General features: G+C 33.6%; 2 protein-coding genes across 3 annotated transcripts; both read left to right on the forward strand.

Annotated features, from left to right (window-relative positions):
* Positions 1-178: 178 nt before the first annotated feature.
* Positions 179-3,320, forward strand: LOC100782451 (28 kDa heat- and acid-stable phosphoprotein-like). The gene is made up of 8 exons (NM_001253325.2): positions 179-361; positions 1,574-1,611; positions 1,809-1,889; positions 2,022-2,105; positions 2,203-2,237; positions 2,653-2,738; positions 2,943-3,008; positions 3,091-3,320. The coding sequence occupies exons 1-8, from the start codon at positions 295-297 to the stop codon at positions 3,123-3,125; spliced, it is 492 nt and encodes a 163-aa protein (NP_001240254.1). The 5' UTR covers positions 179-294; the 3' UTR covers positions 3,126-3,320.
* Positions 3,321-6,939: 3,619 nt separating this feature from the next.
* On the forward strand, positions 6,940-10,471 carry LOC100782993 (uncharacterized). 2 transcript variants are annotated; one of them, XR_003263475.2, is made up of 9 exons: positions 6,940-7,202; positions 7,294-7,363; positions 7,456-7,546; positions 7,798-7,859; positions 8,323-8,591; positions 8,751-8,787; positions 8,879-9,013; positions 9,286-9,575; positions 9,686-9,827. XR_003263475.2 is itself a non-coding variant. In XM_026124479.2 (8 exons), exons 1-8 carry the CDS (start codon positions 7,155-7,157, stop codon positions 9,874-9,876), a joined length of 903 nt encoding a protein of 300 aa, XP_025980264.1. In that variant the 5' UTR covers positions 6,942-7,154; the 3' UTR covers positions 9,877-10,471. The 2 variants fall into 2 exon arrangements, 1 of the variants encoding a protein (XP_025980264.1); XM_026124479.2 differs by lacking the exon at positions 9,286-9,575 and having other exon boundaries at positions 6,942-7,202; positions 9,686-10,471.
* Positions 10,472-21,850: the final 11,379 nt, after the last annotated feature.

Here is a 21,850-nt window from a genome sequence, read left to right on the forward strand (position 1 = left end):
AAAAATAAGACAAAGAGGACAAAAAAATAAAAAGTCAATAATCTAAACAAGGTGCCCTTTAAAATTTATATATAAATAATAAATAATTTTTTTATCTCCCGAATTTGTGTGGAGTTTAACTAGGGTTTTTGGAATTTCGAATAAAGGGAAAAGAGGGTGCAAGGTGCATCTTCTTTTTGTTGTTCTCTCAAACTTTAATAATCTCATAAATTAGCAGAACGAAGAGGAACAAAAACAAGAAGAAGAATTGGATTCGAAAATCGTAGCGTAGCGTTGGTGCGATTGAACGATACGATGGGAAGAGGAAAATTCAAGAGCAAGCCCACTGGTCGCCGCCAGTTCTCCACCCCGGAAGATATGCGTCAGTCCCCTTTTCTCATTTCTCGCTAAAGTTTGCGTCTTTGCCCTTTGAATTTCGATTGCTGTTTATATTCTTTGTGGGCTTGTTTCTTATCACCTGAATCCAATAATTTTTGTTGTTGCAAAAATAGTGGTTTTGAGCTTAATAGGGGGGGGGGGGGGGTATTTTGTTATTGTTTTTGTGTTTAGTTGAAGCTGTCGATGTGTGATTGGAATTTGTTGGGATTGTTAGATCTGGCTTGAGAACTCTCTGAATATCTATCTGTTCTTGTTTGAATTGAATTTGAATCACTTTTCATTTATGTTGATTAACTGTCGAGTTTTGTGCCTTTTTGTTTGGTTTTTCTTTTTTCTGAAGCTAGTGAGCTACAGTTGCGAAATAGACATGAGTCAGGACCTTAGATGAATGGGAAAGATTGTATATTTTTTTTTAATGGTGGAGAGAAAAAAGTACTAATTGCTCCTTTAATTTGCTGATATTGTCTTTTTGCTGTTTTTGGTTTTGGTGAGTTTCTATTTGGGCCAACCCTTATTATGAACTATAACTCGTGAATATGTCGGTTGTGTGGTGTCTGTGGGTTTCGTGAATATGAGGAAAGAGAAGAGAACATGAACAGTATGTTTTGTGGGTACAAATTATTTTTCTTTCAAGAATTGTTAACAACTTTACATTTTGAAAATGGATATTTGGGAGAAAAGGCTTGGATTGTGGATGTGGGACTGATTCATCAGACAGACACTTAAAGGCGGGCTATTTTAAAAAGTTTTAGAGGATCTGACAATTTTTACACTTGTTAGTAGGTGTGACGAAGGACACATGCAGAAGAAATTGACATCTTTATTTTTTCAACCCTTTGATTGCTTCTAAAATAATACCTTAGTTCAATGCCAGATGCATTTCCTTTCCAGTACCTTTTGGTCTGAGGTAGTAGCATACATATAGGGAAATTAAATGCTTGTTATTTGTCATGATTTCCACTCACCTTAGGTCTGGTCCAGTTTGTTAATACTTTGTGGAGGGATTACTAATTGTTAAGTTATAAGCCAACTCCTTTATGTTGATACTTAGCTGAAGTAAAGGTTCTTGTTTATGCCAATACCCTTTTGACCCCCTTCCCCTCCTAAGAAAAGAAACAGAAAAAATGATATTTTGTAATGGTGAAAAGGAAAAAAATGCCTCTGAAAACTTAAATGTTGCTTTTGATTACTGCAGTTGCTGGAACCTCTAACCGTCCTCGAACTTTTAGACAGGTTTTATTCTGCATCCTTTCCCCCTCTTCATTTTGCACCTCTCTCTCAAAGCAAACCCATGTGATCACTTAACATACAGAATGGTTTTGTTTATATAAAGTATCTATGGCAACAATTCATTTTTATGTGCACATGATATTAATTAATTTGTTCTCCATTTTCTTTATGTCTTTTCAATTATCTTCTCAACTTATTAGAAAGAAGCTGAGCATGAAGAGGAAGAACCCGAGGAAGTATCTGGAGATGAATCTGGAGAAGAATCTGAAGAAGAAACTTCTGTTAGTATCTTGCAGTAATTACTAATATAGATGGATTTCATTTTTTTGCTTTTAAGAAAGGATTTGTTTCTTTCTATGGTCTGACCCTGTCAATATGAAATTTGTTGTCTTGTCACTATATAATGTGTGCAGAAGAAAAAAGGAACACAAGGGGTTATTGAGATTGAAAATCCCAACTTAGTAAAGCCAAAGACCTTGAAAGCTAGAGATGTTGATGTGAGTTCAACTTTACTGTTGTGGTCCTTACTCCCTACAGTTACATAGACATCGTTATAGAGGTTGGCAGAATAATGCTATTTTCTTGTGGATGCAGGTTGGAAAAACAACAGAACTTTCAAGGCGTGAAAGGTTTGCTACTTTTCATTTGCTTGTTGTTTAAATGGGGGCAAGGTTGTCAAAATTGAGATCCCACCTAGCATTAGAAAAATGAAGGAAGGGGGAATGTGTAAATCGTAGGATTGTAACACTAACATGGATTTAAAAAAACACAAAATAATGTTTAAACTTGTATATGTATATGTGCATATAGAATAACATAGATAAGTAACCAACCTATAAACCACAACCTACATTAAATTAAAATTAAATTGAAAATGCATAAGGTCAAACACATCTAATAAGTTATTGTTAAAAGGGGATCAGATTAGCAGAACATTCTATATGTCTAACTGTTTCAGTTTGAGTTCTATATTAGGGGAATGTTGAAAGTGAAACTTCTGAAACATGTTTTTTAATATATTTTAATTTCCATGCCTGTGTGCAGGGAGGAGATAGAGAAACAGAGAGCCCATGAGCGCTATATGAGGCTGCAAGAGCAAGGAAAAACAGAACAAGCAAAGAAGGATTTAGGTACCACTAGCTCTTGAAAATTGAAATATTTTCTCTAATTGCGTGCTTTTGCCTTTTCTGTATACATCATTTTCTTTTTTCTGCATTGATTGATTGATATGGTAATTGGTAAGTACTAAGCTGGCTGAGTTCTGCAGGGAGAATTGATGTTTAAGAAGGCTATTATTGTTTTCCAATGATTAATGTTAAGTTTGTGTCTTGCAGAACGTTTAGCTCTTATACGTCAGCAAAGGGAAGATGCTGCTAAAAAGCGAGAAGAAGAGAAAGCTGGTTAGCTATAAAAACTGTTTGTTTGTTCTTTACTCTATTTCAATATCCAAAAGCTTGAAACTAATAAGTAAATTCGTTTCAGCGAAAGAGCAGAAGAAGGCTGAAGCGCGCAAGTGAATTTCCTGGAAAATGTCATGTTGCCAAATTTACTCCATATTAGTAGGAGGATATGTACTCTTACTACACTTCAACATTATGTCCATTTAGCTTTATATTATGGTATTGCTATACCAAGCTGGTAACATGTAATGCAATTATTTTCATATTCTGTGGTTTAAAATCGTGATTATATATAAACGTTTTTAAAAATTACACATTAGGATATGCTCCTTTTTCTGAAACTGTAGGTTAATATTTCTATCCAGATACTGAAAGTGCTTAGTGTTTGTGGTTGCGTTAGATATTTCTAAACAGTAGGATATGCATATTAAATCAACGGTTCCCAGTTCCCACCTATTCGTTAGTTTTGCGTTACACATTCGTGACAATCATTTCCATTTGGTCAGTTTACTTTCGAACATCAACTGCATTACTTGCAACTTGTAATACAAACAACCAACAACAAAGGTTGGTCCAGACTCATCTCAAAAGGGATGTGGGTTCGATTCCTGTTGCTGATGTGATGATCTGGTTTTTTTTTTTTGGAAGGCAAACATAGATATATATTATTAATAATATCAGATCAGTACCAGAAGTACTGATGAATTACACATAATTACATGACACATAATTACATGTGATGATCTGGTTGATGAGTATTTTATAAGTATTTTTTGAACCTTGAATCTTGTCCTGATGTTGGTAAAGCTCCTAGGACCCAATTCATCTGGACTTTTGTTATAAAAAAAATTGTAATACAAACATTAGTCTACATATGAAAGACAATTGTCATATCATGTGGTTTTGACAAGACGTGAAAAGCTCATGATGAAGAATTATCTAAGGATGTGTTTGGTTTAAGGGGATGAATTTAAGATGCAATTGAATTGAGGTGTTTTAGGGGTGAAAGTTGTTTGGTGGTTGTTTGTTTGGGATGAATGTGTAATGCAATTTAAAAAAAAAGATGTGGTCTCATGGGGTAAAACTTTCATCCCAAAATGAGATGAAAGAGAGTAAATTGTGTTGGTTGGTTAGAAAAAGTGACGTCATTTCAAAATTCTCTCAAAAAATCTTGTGTCATTAAAACTTTTGAATATGATAGTGTTGGTCTTGAGTTACTAACATATCAATTATGCTTATAGTATAGTCGATTAGGTGATCATTGTAAATCTTGTGTCATTGAAATTGAACATTTTAATCTCTACATATTCAAATATTCTATTCACATAATTGGTTATGCAAGCCAATGAAACTTTTGAATTTGATAGAGTTGATCTCGTGTTGCTAACATAATCAATTATGTTTATAGCATAGTTGATTAGGTATAATTTTGGATTTAAACATTTTTTTGTTGGGTTGGTTACATAATTGGTTTTCTTGTTAGCATAATCGATTATATATTAACTGAATCGTTCAAAATTGGGATAGAGTTGATCTGAGGTTTACAACATAATCAATTATGCTTATAATATAATCGATTACATGGTTAGATGAAATTGCATAATCAATTATGCAATTTCATCTAATAGCATAATTATAAAATTAAATTGTCACCTAATGGTCAATTGTGCTTATAACATAATCGGTTACATTGTTAGATGAAATTGCATAATTGATTATGCAATTTCATCTAATAGCATAATTCTAAAATTAAATTGTCACCTAATGAATAGGAAACCTATGTAATTAATGAGGTAAAATAAACATTTGTTTCATTTCTATTTTTTTAACCTTTTCTTTTTGTTCTTTACTTACTACTTTGATTCATTTTTTTTTTTATCTCTTTTACATTTTCTTTCATCTCAATCAACACAAACTTCACTTTCTAATATTTTTTCACTCGCTTTTATCTCTTTTCATTATTTTACACTCGCTTTTATCTCTTTTCATTATTTTACACTCATTTTCATTGCTTTTTATCAAACACTTCCTTAAGTTTCATATGCTTCTCTTGAAATACCCCAGAATAACCTCAAACAAGTACTCATCTCTCATACACTTGGAGTTGCTAAGGGCATCTCCTGTGGTAGGAGCTTACCTGCGTTTCTTATTAATTTTTGGTGGGTCCAATGGAGCTTGTGTTTTTCTCCAATGGAGAGTTTCTTTGAAGAAGTCCCACATGTGCATAACATTTTCCTCTTCTTTGCACTTGATGATGCTTGTAGGTGTAAATAAATTAGTTTTTAATTCCTAAGCAATTGTTTCTTACATAAGATGCGGTACTTAATTTTAAGATACTCATTTTGCCACCTGAACCACCTCCAACGGAGAAAAAAAAAAATGAAACGATTTCTTCTTGGGTTTAAGCAACTCTACGATTCTACCGCCGGAGATGGCCTAAATCTAACTTCTATGATAAAAGCAATTGAATGTGATGTTTTCATCCATTGGAGAGCAATGTTGTGTGGGACCCACACAAATTGAAAGTTGCTAGCTGCAGATGCTATTCTTGCAAAGTGGCCCAGCCAATAACAAAATAATAAAAATTAAATATATTATGAGATTCATTTGAAAAACTTTAGTGAGTTTAAAAAGTTGATTGAGTTGTTTAATATAAAAATGCAATGTGACATTATATGAAAGTGTGAAATATAATTAAGAAATAGAAGATAAACTTTGATGTATTTATTGGTTGGAGATGCCCTAATGTTGTTGCTTTGTCCAATTTTAGGACATCACAGTTTTTACACGTATGTCTCTTGTTCTGACACACGATGTAGAATTCTAGTGAAGTAGATAAAGGAAGCATTGATAGAATCAGTACTAGTTCCCTCAGAACAAAAATATTGTTTTATTTTTTTTTATTCTTTCAATAATATACATGTTTACTAATTTACTAATTTAATAATTATTTTAATAAGTTTATATTATATTTTAGCGGTGAGAGAGGTAATATTATAACTTAAATATAATTTTGATCTTAATCAATCTGTAATTTTAGTTTATTTATTTTAAAATATAGATATTTAGTTTCTTTATTTTAGAAAATCTGTAATCTAATTTTATAATAGTGGTATTTGTTTTCTTATTTTAGAAAATTCACAATTTTGGTCTAATTTTTAATTTTGTATGATTTTATTGCTTCTATTTCTTACATTTTAATTAATTAAATCATTTTGGTACTTTAAAGAAATATGTTAGACTGAAATAAAAGAAACAGAACAATACAACATTGAAGATTGGATCAAAATTGTAAATTTTTTTAGACTTAAATATCTTTTTAATCCTTGTAATTTAACATTTTTTTTACTTTTCATACTTGTAATTTTTGTTTTGTTTTTAGTTATTACAAATTATGTTTGTTTTGTTTTTCATCTTTATAACATCTTAGATAATATTTTTTCACTATCTAAAGTGCTATCTAAAATGCTTTAAGGATTAAAAATAAAATAAACATAATTTGCAAGGATGAAAAATAAAAAATAATTTTGGAAAGACAAAAAATAAAAAACAATAAATTATAAGAACTAAAAAGATATTTAAATAAATTTTTTAAAATAGAAACACCAAATGTTTTTATTTTGAAAAAGAAAAAAAATTATAAAAATTATAAAATAAAGAGATCAAATTTTAAAATAAAGGAACAAAAAGTATATATTCAACAAAATAAAATAACCAAAATTGATTATATATTTTGAAGTTAGATAACATGACATTATTATTCTAATAGGAAAAAAAAATAAAAAATGACAAATAATATGTTGTGATAACATTAACACAAAATATAATATGTGATTGTATTTATATGTATGAAAATAATTTATTTAATAAAAAATTCTAAATTCAACTATCTCGTTATGAAAAGTTTTCTTGAACCAACAAAGTCATGAATGCAAACAAATTTAGTCTATGAAAAAGTGGCCGGAAGGCATTGATGATATCTGATCGGGATCATATTTAGAATTTTGAATAATAATATGACGTTATTACGCCCCATTCTAGAGAAGTGCGTATCCGGGTTTCAAATAAAACCCCCTTTGGTTAAAAAAAACTTCAAATTAATTCGATCCCTAATTTGAATTGAAGAAACCAGTGCAGTGCAGTGCAATGGAGGTTCTGTACACGAAGCTCTATGACAAGTACACCAGACTCAAGGTTTCTTCTTTCTTTCTTCTGCAATTCATCTTTCTTTCATCACCAACCACACCTTGTTACTCATTTTTCCCTTTTTCTTTCTCCTTTTTAGTCTAACAAACTCTCTGATTTGGATCACCTCAACGAAGAACAACAACTCAAATTCAGAAACTTCTCGTCCGGTACCTTTCTTTCTTTCTTTCTTTCTTCTTCTTCTCCTCCATCCCTTATTTCCTCTGCTGCGCCTCAATTCTTTAACATTTGAGTGTTGCAGCTGCGGAAGAGTTGATAGAGCACTTGATGACCGAAAAGGAAGAGCTTCTTGGACAAGTCCATCATTTGAGAACCGAACTCGCTTCGCTTAGGTACCTACGTTTCCCACAAATCAAATTCTAACCATCTTTTAATTCTAAGGGAAAGCTTCTTTGATTTCTTTTGCTTCTTTACGCAAATGTAATGTTTTTTTTCTTAATCGGCAAATGTTAGTTGTTAGTTTGTTGGTTTTCTTTGTTAGTGGGAAATATTCGAACCCACAACCTCTACTTTTAACCACCAAGCCAACCTTATATAACTCTTTTATGCAAATGTAACGTTGTTGTGTTACTTTAAATGTCAGGGCTGCCAAAGACAACCAGGTTGCCGATTATCAGAGGCTTTTGGCTGAGGAAACCCGCAAAAGTGAGTCTCTCCATCGTTTTTCTGGTGCACACGGGTATTAGTAATAATAGTGAGTGTAATTGTTCAAAAACAATACTTTTTACATTATTTTAACTTGTTTGTTGTGCTCATCGCGTGATGTTTTCCTGTATTTTTCCCTAAAGAGTTTGACCTGTATTTTTCCCTAAAGAGTTTGAGGTTCAACCTAGTTTCTAGTTATTGCTTTGAGTTTGAAACTGTTTTAGTTACTTTTCATATTTTTTTTATAAATTCCTTATTGAAATAGAAAGCAGGGGTTTATGGCTTACCATTATGATAGCTGTCTAGTTAATCTTTTTCTTTGCAATTTTTGTGGGAATCTATATACAATGTTGTAGTTTGATTATGCTTCGTTGCATCTATTTCTATGCTGGTGTCTCCAAATGTATCTCAGATTCATTTATTCTTCTTGTCTATTGATGATTTGGGTGTGAACTTTCGGTAGATGAAGCTCTTGCCGAAGAAGTTGAGAAATTGCTGAAGCTTCGCCAGGAAGGAGCATGTCATGATTTAAATTATAACAGTAAGATCATGACTGTAGATGGTCAGTTTAAGGCTAACTCTAACAGCTCATCTATAAGAATGACAAGAAAACGTACAAGGCAAAATACTTTGGAGAAAGAAGCAAGGTTTATATCTTTTGAAAATGATCAAGGTAATTCTGTGGAGAGAGAGTCAATGGAAAACATTTGCAAGGACACTACTTCTGGTAAGGTGAGCTTTTAAAACCCTAAAAATGGAATATATAAGTGTAAGTATGTGTTTATTTATATTTATATGAATGTACACACGCACACACATATGCATTCCGTTTAATTCATTTGGGTGGAGAACGTAATCACCTTTATATGCTGACATTTTTTTGTGAAAAAGCTGCTGGAGTGCTGTACAAAGGCTAATCATCAATCAGGTTGGTGTTAGCAATTGTTATTCATGTTTGGTGTGTGAACTGTTTGGTTGGAATTTTAATATGTTTTATGTATCCTCAATGCGTTGTACAGGCATTGATTTACAGGAAAGTGGTCATGATGGTAACTGGCTTATTCAAGTTCTTTTTGAGTATGTACTGGGCATGAAATTATCCATTGACTATCAAACCGAACGAATATGCCTTTCTGCACTGCATCAATCCAGCGGTAATTCATAATTTTGGTTGTAACTTATTTCTTAATCTTATTACACCTTGTTTCTGAGTTAACAGTTTGTCAGCATATTAATAATAAATATACTTGGCTATATTGTTTCAATCTAGATATATATCTGAAATTTTGATGGCTAGGTTGTCGGTCAAGATAGGATAAGCAAGATAAAAGTAGAAAAGGAAACAAACATGATTAGCTCTTATCCTATCAAGTGTGTAAGACACCGAATAACTTAACATATAGTAATATAAATTGCATGAAAACAGGATACAGATAGAGATCATAGATGCTCAATGAGCCTAAAAACACAGTGCGAAAAGATCGAGAGAAGGGGTGTTGATGCTTTGCAGTTTGCACATTATCTCTACCTCAAACAGATAAATGGTAATAGAATGGGGCTGAGCTAAGAAGTCACAAAGTGACACATTTTTTGGACACTAGTTGATTATGCAGAATACAGTTATTTTATTCTTATTTCAGTAAGACCTTTGTTTCATTTGTGGGTCATTCTTTGACAAACTGATCTTGGTCACAGTTTATAGAGTATTTTTTACAGGTATTTCTTATTTTTTAATTTTTAAATAAAATTCTTTCAATTTAACATTTTGCAGAATGTAGATATGTAACTGCTTGGTTAACATGTTTCTTTTATTGCAATGATGATAGGTTACTCCTTCAGTATATCGTGGATTAGCAAATCCCCTGAAGAGGAAGCAGAACTGCTGTACCATGTTTCATCTCTAGGTACATTTGAAAGAGTAGCACCAGAATGGATGAGGGAGGACATCATGTTCAGCCCTAGCATGTACCCCATATTCTTTGAAAGGGTATCTCGTGTTATCAAGTTGAACCACTAATGTTTTTGTTTTTGTAGCATTCTCCCCAATCCTTTTACTGTACATATCATCTGGCTTTGTGGTATTTCCCCTTCAAAAATATCAACTTCCTCAAGTCATGATTGATTGAACTAGTTGTGATGTTTGCTGGGACCATATGTCTAGAGAGGGCAAGTTTTGTGCCAATGTTCCGGTGACAATCTGGTCAAGTGATGACATGAGCACACTCTAGGGATCCAGTATTACTATATCATTTACTTCAACGGTTACATTATTTAAATTTAATTTGGTTTTGCACATGAGCTATGTTTCATGGTCCTTCACTTGACATGGAATAAAGGGTTTAAGAAGATCACTGTTAAATCTGATACACTCAGCCGTTAAGAATCAAGGATGCTTCGCTTTGGTCAAGAAAATTAGGCAGCTTATGGCTCTTGGAGATCATGTTCATTGCAATCATATTAGAAGGGAAGCAAACCAGGTGGGGGATTTCCTTATTGTCAATTCGGGATTGTTACGAGTGTATTAGCTTGCATTGACAGGCTGAAAAAGATGTATATATCAAATCTTTAGGAGACAAATAAAGTCAAAAGCCCACGATTAGTTCCTTGTTCAAGATTTCAACTTCAACTCTTCGTAGACCATATCCTTTATCATTCAATTAAATATTTATATTCGTAGAGTCAAGATACTACCATTTGTTGGACGTATACATAGTTGTCACTTGAAATATTGTGGCATTAATGTATTGTTGTGGGCTATCGTTAGGAAAATGATAAAAGACAACGATGAAACCAAAGTAGGCTTGGCCGGTAACAAGAACGAAGGCTGGCATGTGTAAAAAGTTTGAAAGTAAACCCTACTCTATGATTTACAAGGTACACATGATTGTCTTCAATTCAATGCATAGCCAGCAGCAATTGATGATGACGATGGACTATTAATTAATAACAAGATTATAATTTAATGAATAGATTTTTTCTTCAATGGATTGTAGTCTATTGGAATCAAAATCTTAGCTGATTGTTGCATTAGAATGATGTTTCTTTGACACCAACCCTCTTTGAGCTCATTGCACTGCCGTAGGTATTGCATTGGCAACTGAATTGTACTCATGTTCGCACGTTTTGCTCCAATTGCTAGAAAAAAAAAAAGTTTTTGTCATTTTACTTCATTCACGTGTATTGTTATATTAAAATATCAAAATAAAGGAATAAAAATCATCAACATTCAAAGAAAATAAAATGAGTTTAATTAGTATGCATTGATTGTAAAGTAATTTTATAATATTATTCGGTCATAAATCATTATTGGTATGATTTTTAAGATCTTTATTGTAAAAATCAACAAATATATTATATACTATTGTTTGTGATTAGATGACAGTTTAAAACTCTAATACATAATTTTTTTCTCATAAAATATTTTTAAGAAAAACTTATGATTATGTTGTACTTGATGAAATGAAATAAAATGTAACATTTATGGGTCATTTAAAATAACAGAATGAAATGGAACTAAATGAAATGAATCTAATTTCAATTTATCAATTTAGAAGAAGAAAAACACCTTTATTTTGTTTATTAACCTATTTTGAAAGGTATAACATGTAGTAAATGATGTGCAAGAAAAAGATAAACACAAAAAATATTGTTGTACAAATTATTATATGAATTATTGTACAAATGACATTTTTTTAACTTTAACATTTTAACACATAAAACATGAGATTCAATTACATTAACATAACAAATTTAATGGAAACAAACAACATCATCCAGGTAAGGAATATCAGTATTTTCATAATCAAAATAAATATTTTAATGAGTTTTTTTATGCATCTAAAAAGAAACAACAGAACAAAGAAACAAAAACAAAAGAGAACTAATGCTTCCTGCAAAAGAAAACTCCTAACGAATCAGCAAGAAGCTTAGAAAAGTGAGAGTCCTCCAATCAAGTTGCATGAAGCTTCTGATCTTGGTGTCAAGAAGATACATCAAATGAGAGACTGGAACATCTTTCTGAATTATCTTAATAGCTGACTGTGAATCCGACTCACAGATAAGAAAATTGATATCCTCCAACCAAGCTAGATAAAGATGGATTCTTTACTCGAGATACACCTGTTACAAAGATATGCTGGAAGCCCACGTAACAAATCACGTTCCACGTCCTTTATTTATTTTATTTTGGAACATTTTGTTATTTCTGAATCCGGTCCATTTTTCATCCACATTCAACTCATATCTTTGCAAATATATTTGCAACCACCTTGAGTAACAAATCACGTACTGATAACGCGAAAACATTTTGGGCTGGTTTTGAACCCTTGCCCTGTAAGCATGAAAGGACTCCCTTTGGCGCTAAGCTATTGCAATTTAATTGTTTATTAGGTGTAGTTCATGTGTATTTATAACTTCTGAAGGATAAATCATTTATACACAAACTGTTTAAAATTGTGTGTCTCTAAGTTATGCTGAACATACAATATTATGTTAAATACTGGTATTAATTGGATTTAATCATTTAAAGTTTATTACATGTTGAATGAATATACATGCAATGTTATTTTGAATTGGTATACATGTAATTTTTATGATTCAATATTGAGCACATTTGCATTATTAAGTATGTTTATACAAGGATTATTTTTGAATGTTAAGTGATTAATATAATTTTATTAAATTAGATAATAGCCACATCATCTTTAATTGAGTAAAATTATATGCTAAATTTATAATCACATTAGAAATATTAATTGTGATTAATCATATGTAATGTGATGAAATCTACCCACAGGAATTTTGTTATATTTGTATGATTAATTAGGATAAAATATTAAATTATATTTCTTAATTTACCCATAGGAATTAAGGAAAAGAACATGATTTAATAGTTTTATCATAAAGTTGCATGATGAATCTAATTGAGTAGGACTTTAGCCCACAGATAAGTTTTGTGTCACTAGATTCATATATTGAGACATGATTTGCATTGGCAAAACATGACATTTGTTTAGTCTCAAATTTTCTTAATGAGCATGTGTGTTTGTTTGCAGTTTCACAATCTATGAATATTTCTTGTGACCTTTCCATTTTGAAAGGTGATAATTATAAGGTTTGAAAGGAAAGAGTTCTCCTTCATTTGGGCTGGATGGATATTGACTATGCTATAAGGAAGGATGAGCCACCGGCTATTACTGAAACTAGCGAACCTGATGCTGTTGACCTTTATGAAAAGTGGGAGAGATCTAATCGTCTCTCCGTTATGTTCATAAAAACCAACATATCCGCTAGTATCCGGGGTTCAGTTGACCAGCATGATAAGGTCAGAGATCTGTTGAAAGCCATTGATGAACAATTTACGACCTCTGAGAAGTCGCTTGCTAGCACACTCATTATGCAATTCTCTTCCATTAAGCTTACTAGAACGAGGGGTGTGCGTGAACATATCATGCGCTTAAGGGACATAGTGACTCAGTTGAAAACCCTGGAAGTTACCATGTCTGAATCCTTCTTGGTACATTTCATTTTGTGCACCCTACCTCAACAGTATACACCCTTCAAAATCTCCTACAACACACATAAGGATAAATGGTCTATTAATAAATTGATGACCATGTGTGTTCAAGAAGAGGAGAGATTGATAATGGAAGAGGGTGAGAAGGTAAATTTGACTACTTCTACTTCTAGAAAGGATAGGAAGAAGTCTGTAGGCACCAATAAAGGAAAGATTCCAACTCAACCAACAATTAAAAAGGAGTCAAAGTGTTTCTTCTGTAAAAAGAAAGGACACATGAAGAAGGACTGCCCCAAATTTAAAAGTTGGTTTGAGAAGAAAGGTACACCATTGTCTTTCGTTTGTTATGAATCTAATATGATTAATGTGAATCATAATACATGGTGGATTGACTCTGGTTCTACAATCCATGTTTCTAATACCTTGCAGGGTATGGAAAGCCTAAGGAAGCCAATGGGAAGTGAGCAGTGCATCTACTCAGGGAGTAGAATGAGCTCGCATGTAGAGGCCATTGGAACGTGCGTCTTAGTTTTGAGTAGTGGCTTTAAATTACATTTGGAGAAAGTTTTTTATGTTCCTAGTTTCTGTAAAAACTTAATTTCTGTTTCTAAACTTGCACCTTTGGGATTTTATTTTAATTTTACAGACTTTGGTTTTAATTTACTAAATAAATATGAAATTATTGGTTATGGTCAATTGGTTGATGGTCTTTATTCGATTGAATTGAAAAATGACGCTACTTCTATGCACGTTTCTGTTGGGTTAAAACGATGTATTATGAATGAAGAATCCTCTATGTTGTGGCACCGGAGATTAGGACATATCTCTATTGAGAGAATTAAGCGATTAGTAAATGAAGGAGTACTTAGTACTTTGGATTTTGCTGATTTTGAGACTTATGTAGATTGCATTAAGGGTAAGCAAACTAACAAGTCTAAAAAGGGTGCAAAGAGGAGTTCTAATTTATTAGAAATCATACATACAGACATATGTTGTCCAGACATGGATGCAAATAGTCTGAAATACTTCATAACCTTTATAGATGATTATTCACGATATATGTATCTCTACTTCATTCTAAGAATGAAGCTTTAGATGTCTTTAAAGTTTTTAAGGCTGAAGTTGAGAAACAATGTGGAAAACAAATTAAGATCATGAGATCAGATAGAGGTGGGGAGTACTATGGTAGATACACAGAGGATGGACAAGCACCAGGTTCATTTGCGAAATTTCTTCAAGAACATGGGATTGTTGCCCAATACACTATGTCTGGTTCTCCGAATCAGAATGGTGTGGCAGAATGAAGAAATCAAACCTTATTAGACATGGTGAGAAGCATGAGGAGTAATGTAAAGCTTCCTCAATTTTTGTGGATTGATGCTCTTAAGACAGCTGCGTATATATTAAACCGAGTTCCAACCAAGGTTGTCTCAAAGACACCTTTTGAGTTATTCAAGGGTTGGAAACCAAGTTTGCGACATATACGCATTTGGGGATGCCCGTCTGAAGTAAGAATTTATAATCCACAAGAGAAGAAACTAGACCCTAAGACTATTACTGGGTATTTCATTGGATATGCTGAAACATCTAAAGGGTATAGGTTCTATTGTCCATCCCACAACACTAGGATTGTGGAATCAAGGAATGCAAAGTTTCTTGAAAATGACTTGATCAGTGGGAGTGATCAATTTCAGAACATTTCTTCTGAAAGGGATCACTATGAAGTTGAACCTTCTGGGACAAGTAATAGGTTGGTAGTCATTCCCACCCCTCAAGTTAAAATGGGTGTTAGACAACTAGTGATTGAAGTTCCACAAGCTGTTGAAAGTGATCATGTAGATCAAGTTGTTTGTGAGGAACAACATGATGATATTAAACAAACTGGTGAAGAACCAGTTGAACAAGTTCCTTAGCAAGATGACCAAACAACATTAACAAGATCTACTAGAGTAAAAAAGACAGCAATTCCTAGTGATTATGTAGTGTACCTACAAGAATCAGACTACAACATTGGAGCCGAAAATGATCCTGAGACGTTTTCACAAGTCATGAGTTCTAAGGAATCAAATTTGTGGTATAATGCTATGAGGGATGAGATGGATTCTATGGCATCTAACCAAGTTTGGGATCTCGTTGAGTTTCCTGTTGGTGTAAAAGCCATCGGATGTAGATGGGTCTTCAAAACAAAGAAAGACTCAGAAGGAAACATTGAGAGACATAAGGCAAGGCTTGTTGCTAAAGGATTCACTCAAAGAGAAGGAATCGATTACAGAGAGACCTTTTCCCCTGTATCTAAGAAAGACTCTCTTCGAGTAATTTTGGCATTAGTAGCTTATTTTGATCTTGAGTTGCATCAAATGGATGTGAAAACGGCGTTCCTGAATGGTGATCTAGAAGAAGAGGTTTACATGAAACAACCTGAGGGATTCTTATCTAGTGTTGGTGAGTACTTAGTCTGCAAGCTTAATAAGTCCATCTATGGATTGAAACAAGCTCCCCACCAATGGTATTTAAAATTTCATAAGGTCATTTCTTCATTTAGCTTTGAAGAGAATGTCATGGATCACTGTATATACCAAAAGGTCAGTGGGAGTAAGATTTGTTTCCTTGTATTATAGGCAGATGATATTCTGCTTGCGACTAATGATAAGGGTATGCTATATGAGGTGAAACAATTTCTCTCAAAGAACTTTGATATGAAGGATATGGGAGAGGCATCTTATGTCATAGGCATAAAAATCCATAGAGAAAGATCTCGAGGCATTTTAGGCTTGTCTCAAGAAACCTATATCAACAAAGTTTTAGAGAGATTTAATATGAAAGATTGTTCACCAAGTGTAGCTCCCATTGTGAAGGGTGACAAACTTGGTTTGAGTCAATGCCCCAAAAATGATTTTGAGCGGGAACACATGAAAAATATTCCATATGCTTCAGCAGTTGGAAGCCTTATGTATGCTCAGGTTTGCACTAGACCTGATATTGCATTCGCTGTTGGAGTCTTGGGAAGATATCAAAGTAATCCAGGTATTGACCACTGGAAAGTTGCAAAGAAAGTGATGAGATATCTTCAAGGAACAAAGGATTACATGCTCATGTACAGACAAACTGATTGTCCGGAAGTGATTGGCTACTCCGACTCAGACTTTGCTGGTTGCGTTGATTCACGAAGATCAACATCTGGTTATATTTTTATGTTAGCCAGTGGAGTTGTATCTTGGAGAAGTGCCAAACAAACCTTGACTGCTACTTCCACTATGGAGGCTGAGTTCGTTTCTTGTTTTGAGGCTACCTCGCATGGTGTATGGTTGAAGAGTTTCATATCTGGCCTTAGAGTTGTGGACTCTATTTCTAGGCCATTAAAGTTGTATTGTGACAACTTTGATGCGGTGTTTATGACTAAAAATAACAAAAGTGGAAGTCGAAGTAAGCACATCGACATTAAGTACTTAGCCATAAGAGAACGTGTAAAAGAAAAGAATGTGGTCATTGAACACGTCAACACTGAGTTGATGATTGCTGATCCTTTAACTAAAGGCATGCCACCAAAGAATTTTAAGGATCATGTAGTACGAATGAGACTTGGTTCCATGATGTAATTTCATTGTATGTACATTTGTTATTTTCAATGAAACTCTTATTCAGTTAGATATTTTCTCATACGGTTTTGTGCACATATTTATTTATTTCGAGAAAAATCATTCGATTTAGATATAGAATAAACATATGGTTTATTCATTAAGTTGAGAGCTAGTGTTGAGAGACTTGATATATTGTGGTACATGGAAGATACTACTCATCATTAGAGGACCTATCGCCATGACTCATATATTATGTTTCTTGTTATGGTTGATGTTGAGTTAAATGGACCAAGTGGGAGAATGTTGGAAACTCACGTAACAAATCACGTTCCACGTCCTTTATTTATTTTTATTTTGGAACATTTTGTTATTTCTGAATCTGGTCCATTTTCCATCCACATTCAACCCATATCTTTGCAAATATATTTGCAACCACCTTCAGTAACAAATCACGTACCCATCCTTTATCTCATGTACTAATAACTTCTTATCTCACGTATTGATAACTTCCTATCTCACGTTCTAATAACAAGTTGAGAGCTCTGTGATGGACAGACTCTATAAATAGGATGAAGTGCTCTCAGTTTTGTATCACCAAACCCACTTCTCTATTCAGAAAAAAAATACGCCATCTATTCTGAGTGAGTAAGGGTCTGGAAGAACAAAACTGTCTTTCAGGTTCATATGTGCGCCGCTTCGCGTTCAATTTGCAATGGCTGGAGGTACGCTCATAATATTTTTAATTTCTGCTATTTGATCTAAATATGCCATTTAAATTGATTTGCATGTTTAGATCAGTATATGAATATTTTTACAAGAAAATCAAAAGCAACATGATGGTTAAAGCGATAAAGATTAGTGGGAATGATTTCATTGGCAGTGATCCAAAGAAAGAACTTTATATTTTCTGAGATTTTGTAACCTGGCCTTTGTGAGGATTTAACAAAATAAACCTCATCAGAGGAGTGGCCCGAAACAACCACATCCAGAACCATATCATTAAGGAACAAACTCTCAACTTCCTACTTAAGCCACAATGGGATAAGAATAGTGACAGATTGCCAATGCCACTCACCATTCCTCTAAAGATGTTTAATATAAATATTCACATCATTAAGGTCCACAAACTCCAACCTATCATATTCACAATGCCAGAATTAGATCATCTGCCATACCACAGAGAGACATTGCCTTGGCCAATCCTGAATTTATAACCTACACTACTAAAAATATCATTTTTTACAACACACTATTTAAGTCGGTTATAAAAAACCGTTTTTGCTTATATCACAATGGCAAATTTGTAAATATTGGTAATATTTTAAAAACGGTTTTTGAAAACCGCCTTGGAATGCTTCAAAACAAAGACGATTTTCGAGAAAAGCCGTCTTAAATGCTTACTATTTTTAATTAATATAATTTAGGGCTTTCTCTCATTATCAGGCAGTGTACCACTCTCTCTCTCATTGACGCATTTGTTGTCGCCTCAGCTGCTTCATCGCGGCGCTGAGGGAGCCCAAAAGCCCACCATCTCCTTCAAGCAACTCAACCAAACCCGCCATTGCTGGGACGAGAAGATGAACCTCAGAAGACTCGGAACCGCGTGAGGTCTCCCAAGAACGGCCGCAGACATGTTAGGGTTCGCAATAAGATACGCCAACGCCCTCGCGTACTCCGCCTAGGTGTCGCCGCCGCCACTGACTCGAGCAGCCAGTCCACGACGGCGCCGCCGCCTTCCCCGTTGATCGTGGCCCTGCGGGCGGAGTTCACGGTGGCGATGTCCGCAAGAAGCGCCGTGACACGAATCTCAAAGTCGGAGCGGACCTCGTGGTTCACCGAGGATAGCACCGAGCGCAACAACTGCCAGAGTACCGTGGCAGCGACGCCGGTGTGCTTCGCGTGGTGGAAAATCCGGTCGAAGGAGTTCGCTGCCTTGCGCACGACGCGCCCTCATGTAGAGGATTCGTGCCTCTTCCGCTGCGATATAATTTTCTCATATGCCAATACAGAGACAAAGAAGCTCCAAAATTAACTGAAAGTGGTTTCCAGTTTTTGGTATGTGTCAAAGTATTTATAAGCCAATTGTATTTAATGTATAATGCATTCTCCTAAATATAAAGATTGTTCCTTGTGAATTACAGCTGATGGATACAAATGCACAGCTTTGGTACATTATCAGAGAATATATCTCTAATTTTGAGGTAGCTCTAACTTTTTTTTTAATAATATTTTTTCCATTTGTTTTCTAATGTTCTTCATCATCCAATTTGATGCAGGATAGAGGTGTTGATGCAGCTGACCTTATCTCATTCATGCTGGAATCAGTTTTCATGGCATAGGATGGCTTATTCTTCTCCTCCTATTTCCTTCTTTCCTTCTAATAAAATTTACTCTTTAAAAAAAAGGTAAACTTTGAAAACTGATTTAGATGTTCCTTTAAAATGTATTTGTTTATGCATGTGTGTCTGTATTTGTATATGGTTTAGATAACCTTTTGGGTTATACTCCATAGTTTGCAACTTGTGTCAAAGAAAGCCTCTAGCCTTTCCTCATTTTTTTCCTGCCATTTGTGTTTTGGAACTACTTAATAGTTATATATATCAGAAGTTGTTCTTCCTGGACAATATTTTTGGAATATCCTTAATATTTCTGAAACTATTTTTAAATGAATCCACTAATTAGCTATTAAATTTTGAGCTACCTATTTCAACAAAATATTATTGCTTAGTATCAGTACGTGTGGTGTACACAGGGTAGAGTATCAACTTCCAAATCTTATTGTTGGGGCTATTACGAAAGAAAGCTTGTATAGTGCTTTTGAAAATGTCATTGTAGCAGAGCAGGTAAGTATTAGCAAATAGAAATTTTAGTGTGTAATATCTGCTTTTATAATATCATAATTGGTTTTTGCAGATAGATGGTAATGATTTATTTCTTCCTATGCTTTTGCTAGGAATAAGGGGCCTAGTACTAAACTGAATTCTAGAAGGAATAGGAAGATAAGGAAGATAACAAACCCACTGATCCACATGTCAATATATGTTTCCTATTGGCGTAATCTTAATTACTACTATAAATACTACTCCTTGTTAGGTTTTAAATTTCAAGTAAAGCAAGCATATCTATCTATTTAATTAGCTTTATTTGATTTGGATGCACTATTTAATTATTTTTTGTTGGCATTCACTGTCTATTATTGTTCTTCTTGCATGTAAATGTATTTTAAAATTAAAATATGCTATCTTGAATTGAAATTTAAATTCCATTCTCACTTTCTAGGCACTTAAAAACTGAAATATGCCCTTCTTGGAGCAAACCTTCATTTGATTGATATCTTTATTCTGGTGCAACAGCTTGTCAAGTTTCTCCTAAAGCAAGCAAGTGTTGACAAGAGAGCAAGCAAGTGTTGACAAGAGAACATGTGATATTTTTGGAAATTGAGATCAAATGAATATTGCACATAACGTGGCTCGTGGTTTGAAGGTATGCATACAAATATTATGATTATTATACCATATCCCTATTATAGAGCAACTACATTTATATATTTTCTCATTGTAGTCACTTATTGTTCACTAAATTTCTTCAAGCAGGTTCACATTGCCTTTTTACATTTTCGCTGCACTTGTTTTTCCTTCAATTATCTTCATAGGAAAATCTTTGGTGTGAGTGTCCTAATTTGCAAACTAATATTTTTCCATAACTACTCTTTTTACTGATTTGATTTCCTGTGCTATGCTTTGTGATTAATCAAAGGAAAATTCATGTACTTTGTTTGACCGATAATTTATATTTGTGACAGGATACATATACTGATATACTCGTGCTGAGTTTTACTTTGATTGAATTTGTCCCTATGCTGTTGTCACAAAAATTTGGCCTGTTATGTTATCGACCTAGTCATACTTTATTTTCTTGAAAAAGAAAAGACTATCTATTTGGTCATTGAACTTTTGCATTGAGTGATCAAATAAATGAAGATCCAACAGCTAGGACACTGTAGTGTGACTTTTGTGTGGCAGTATCAATTGTGCTAGTTATAACACTCTTTTTCATGTCTCCTTACCTATTGTTTTATCTGGCTTTAAGTGCATGCTAGCTAATAATGTTATTTGTGGGATACGCTGACTCATATTGACTGTTGGCAGTTGGCACAGTGGAGATGTTTGTGTAGTGGTGAAACAGTTTTATCATCCTACTCAAACCCCCAAGGATCACCTTTATTTGGGACTAATGAAAATGTTTGAACATCAGAAGTAATTTTGATAGTGTTCTCATGAGGTGTTTTTGTATCATATGATAACATAGGTCTTGTGTATTTAAGATTGAGTCGATAAAACCAAAAAAATTGCTCCCTTAATATTTGTCCTTTTTTTCTCCTATTTTACAGTAAGCATTAATCTGGATTTGCAGTTTGCACCTGAAGTTAATATTTCTTCTTCATTCTTTTATTATCATTATTATTAAATGTTAGCTTTGTTTATTGTCTTAAGATAGCTCTTTTTTAGTCAAATCATTAAATTAAATAAAATTAATTTTATATTTAAGACCAGAGATTGGAGGTATATACATATTAGAAAAATAATTTAAATTTACTAGGTACTGAACATGGACCTTTGCATCTGGTTTCTCTAAATTTCTTTACTTTTTTTTATTTTTTATTTCTCTCATTTATTGTCACTAACTTCTTTAGTTTTTTCTCTCTCTTTTTTTTTTTACTGCAGACGCAACACAACAACAGGATCTATTTAGGTTAGTATAACGTTGAACTGTATGATATCATTGTACAATGCATATCATGTAGAACGATGATATCATACATTCTACAATGATTTGCATTGTACAATGATATCATACAGTTCAAGTCGTCCCGAGTTTCACGCGCTACCATCGCGTAT

This window comes from Glycine max, chromosome 13 (genome assembly GCF_000004515.6).
Source record: "Glycine max cultivar Williams 82 chromosome 13, Glycine_max_v4.0, whole genome shotgun sequence".
Taxonomy (NCBI): domain Eukaryota; kingdom Viridiplantae; phylum Streptophyta; class Magnoliopsida; order Fabales; family Fabaceae; genus Glycine; species Glycine max.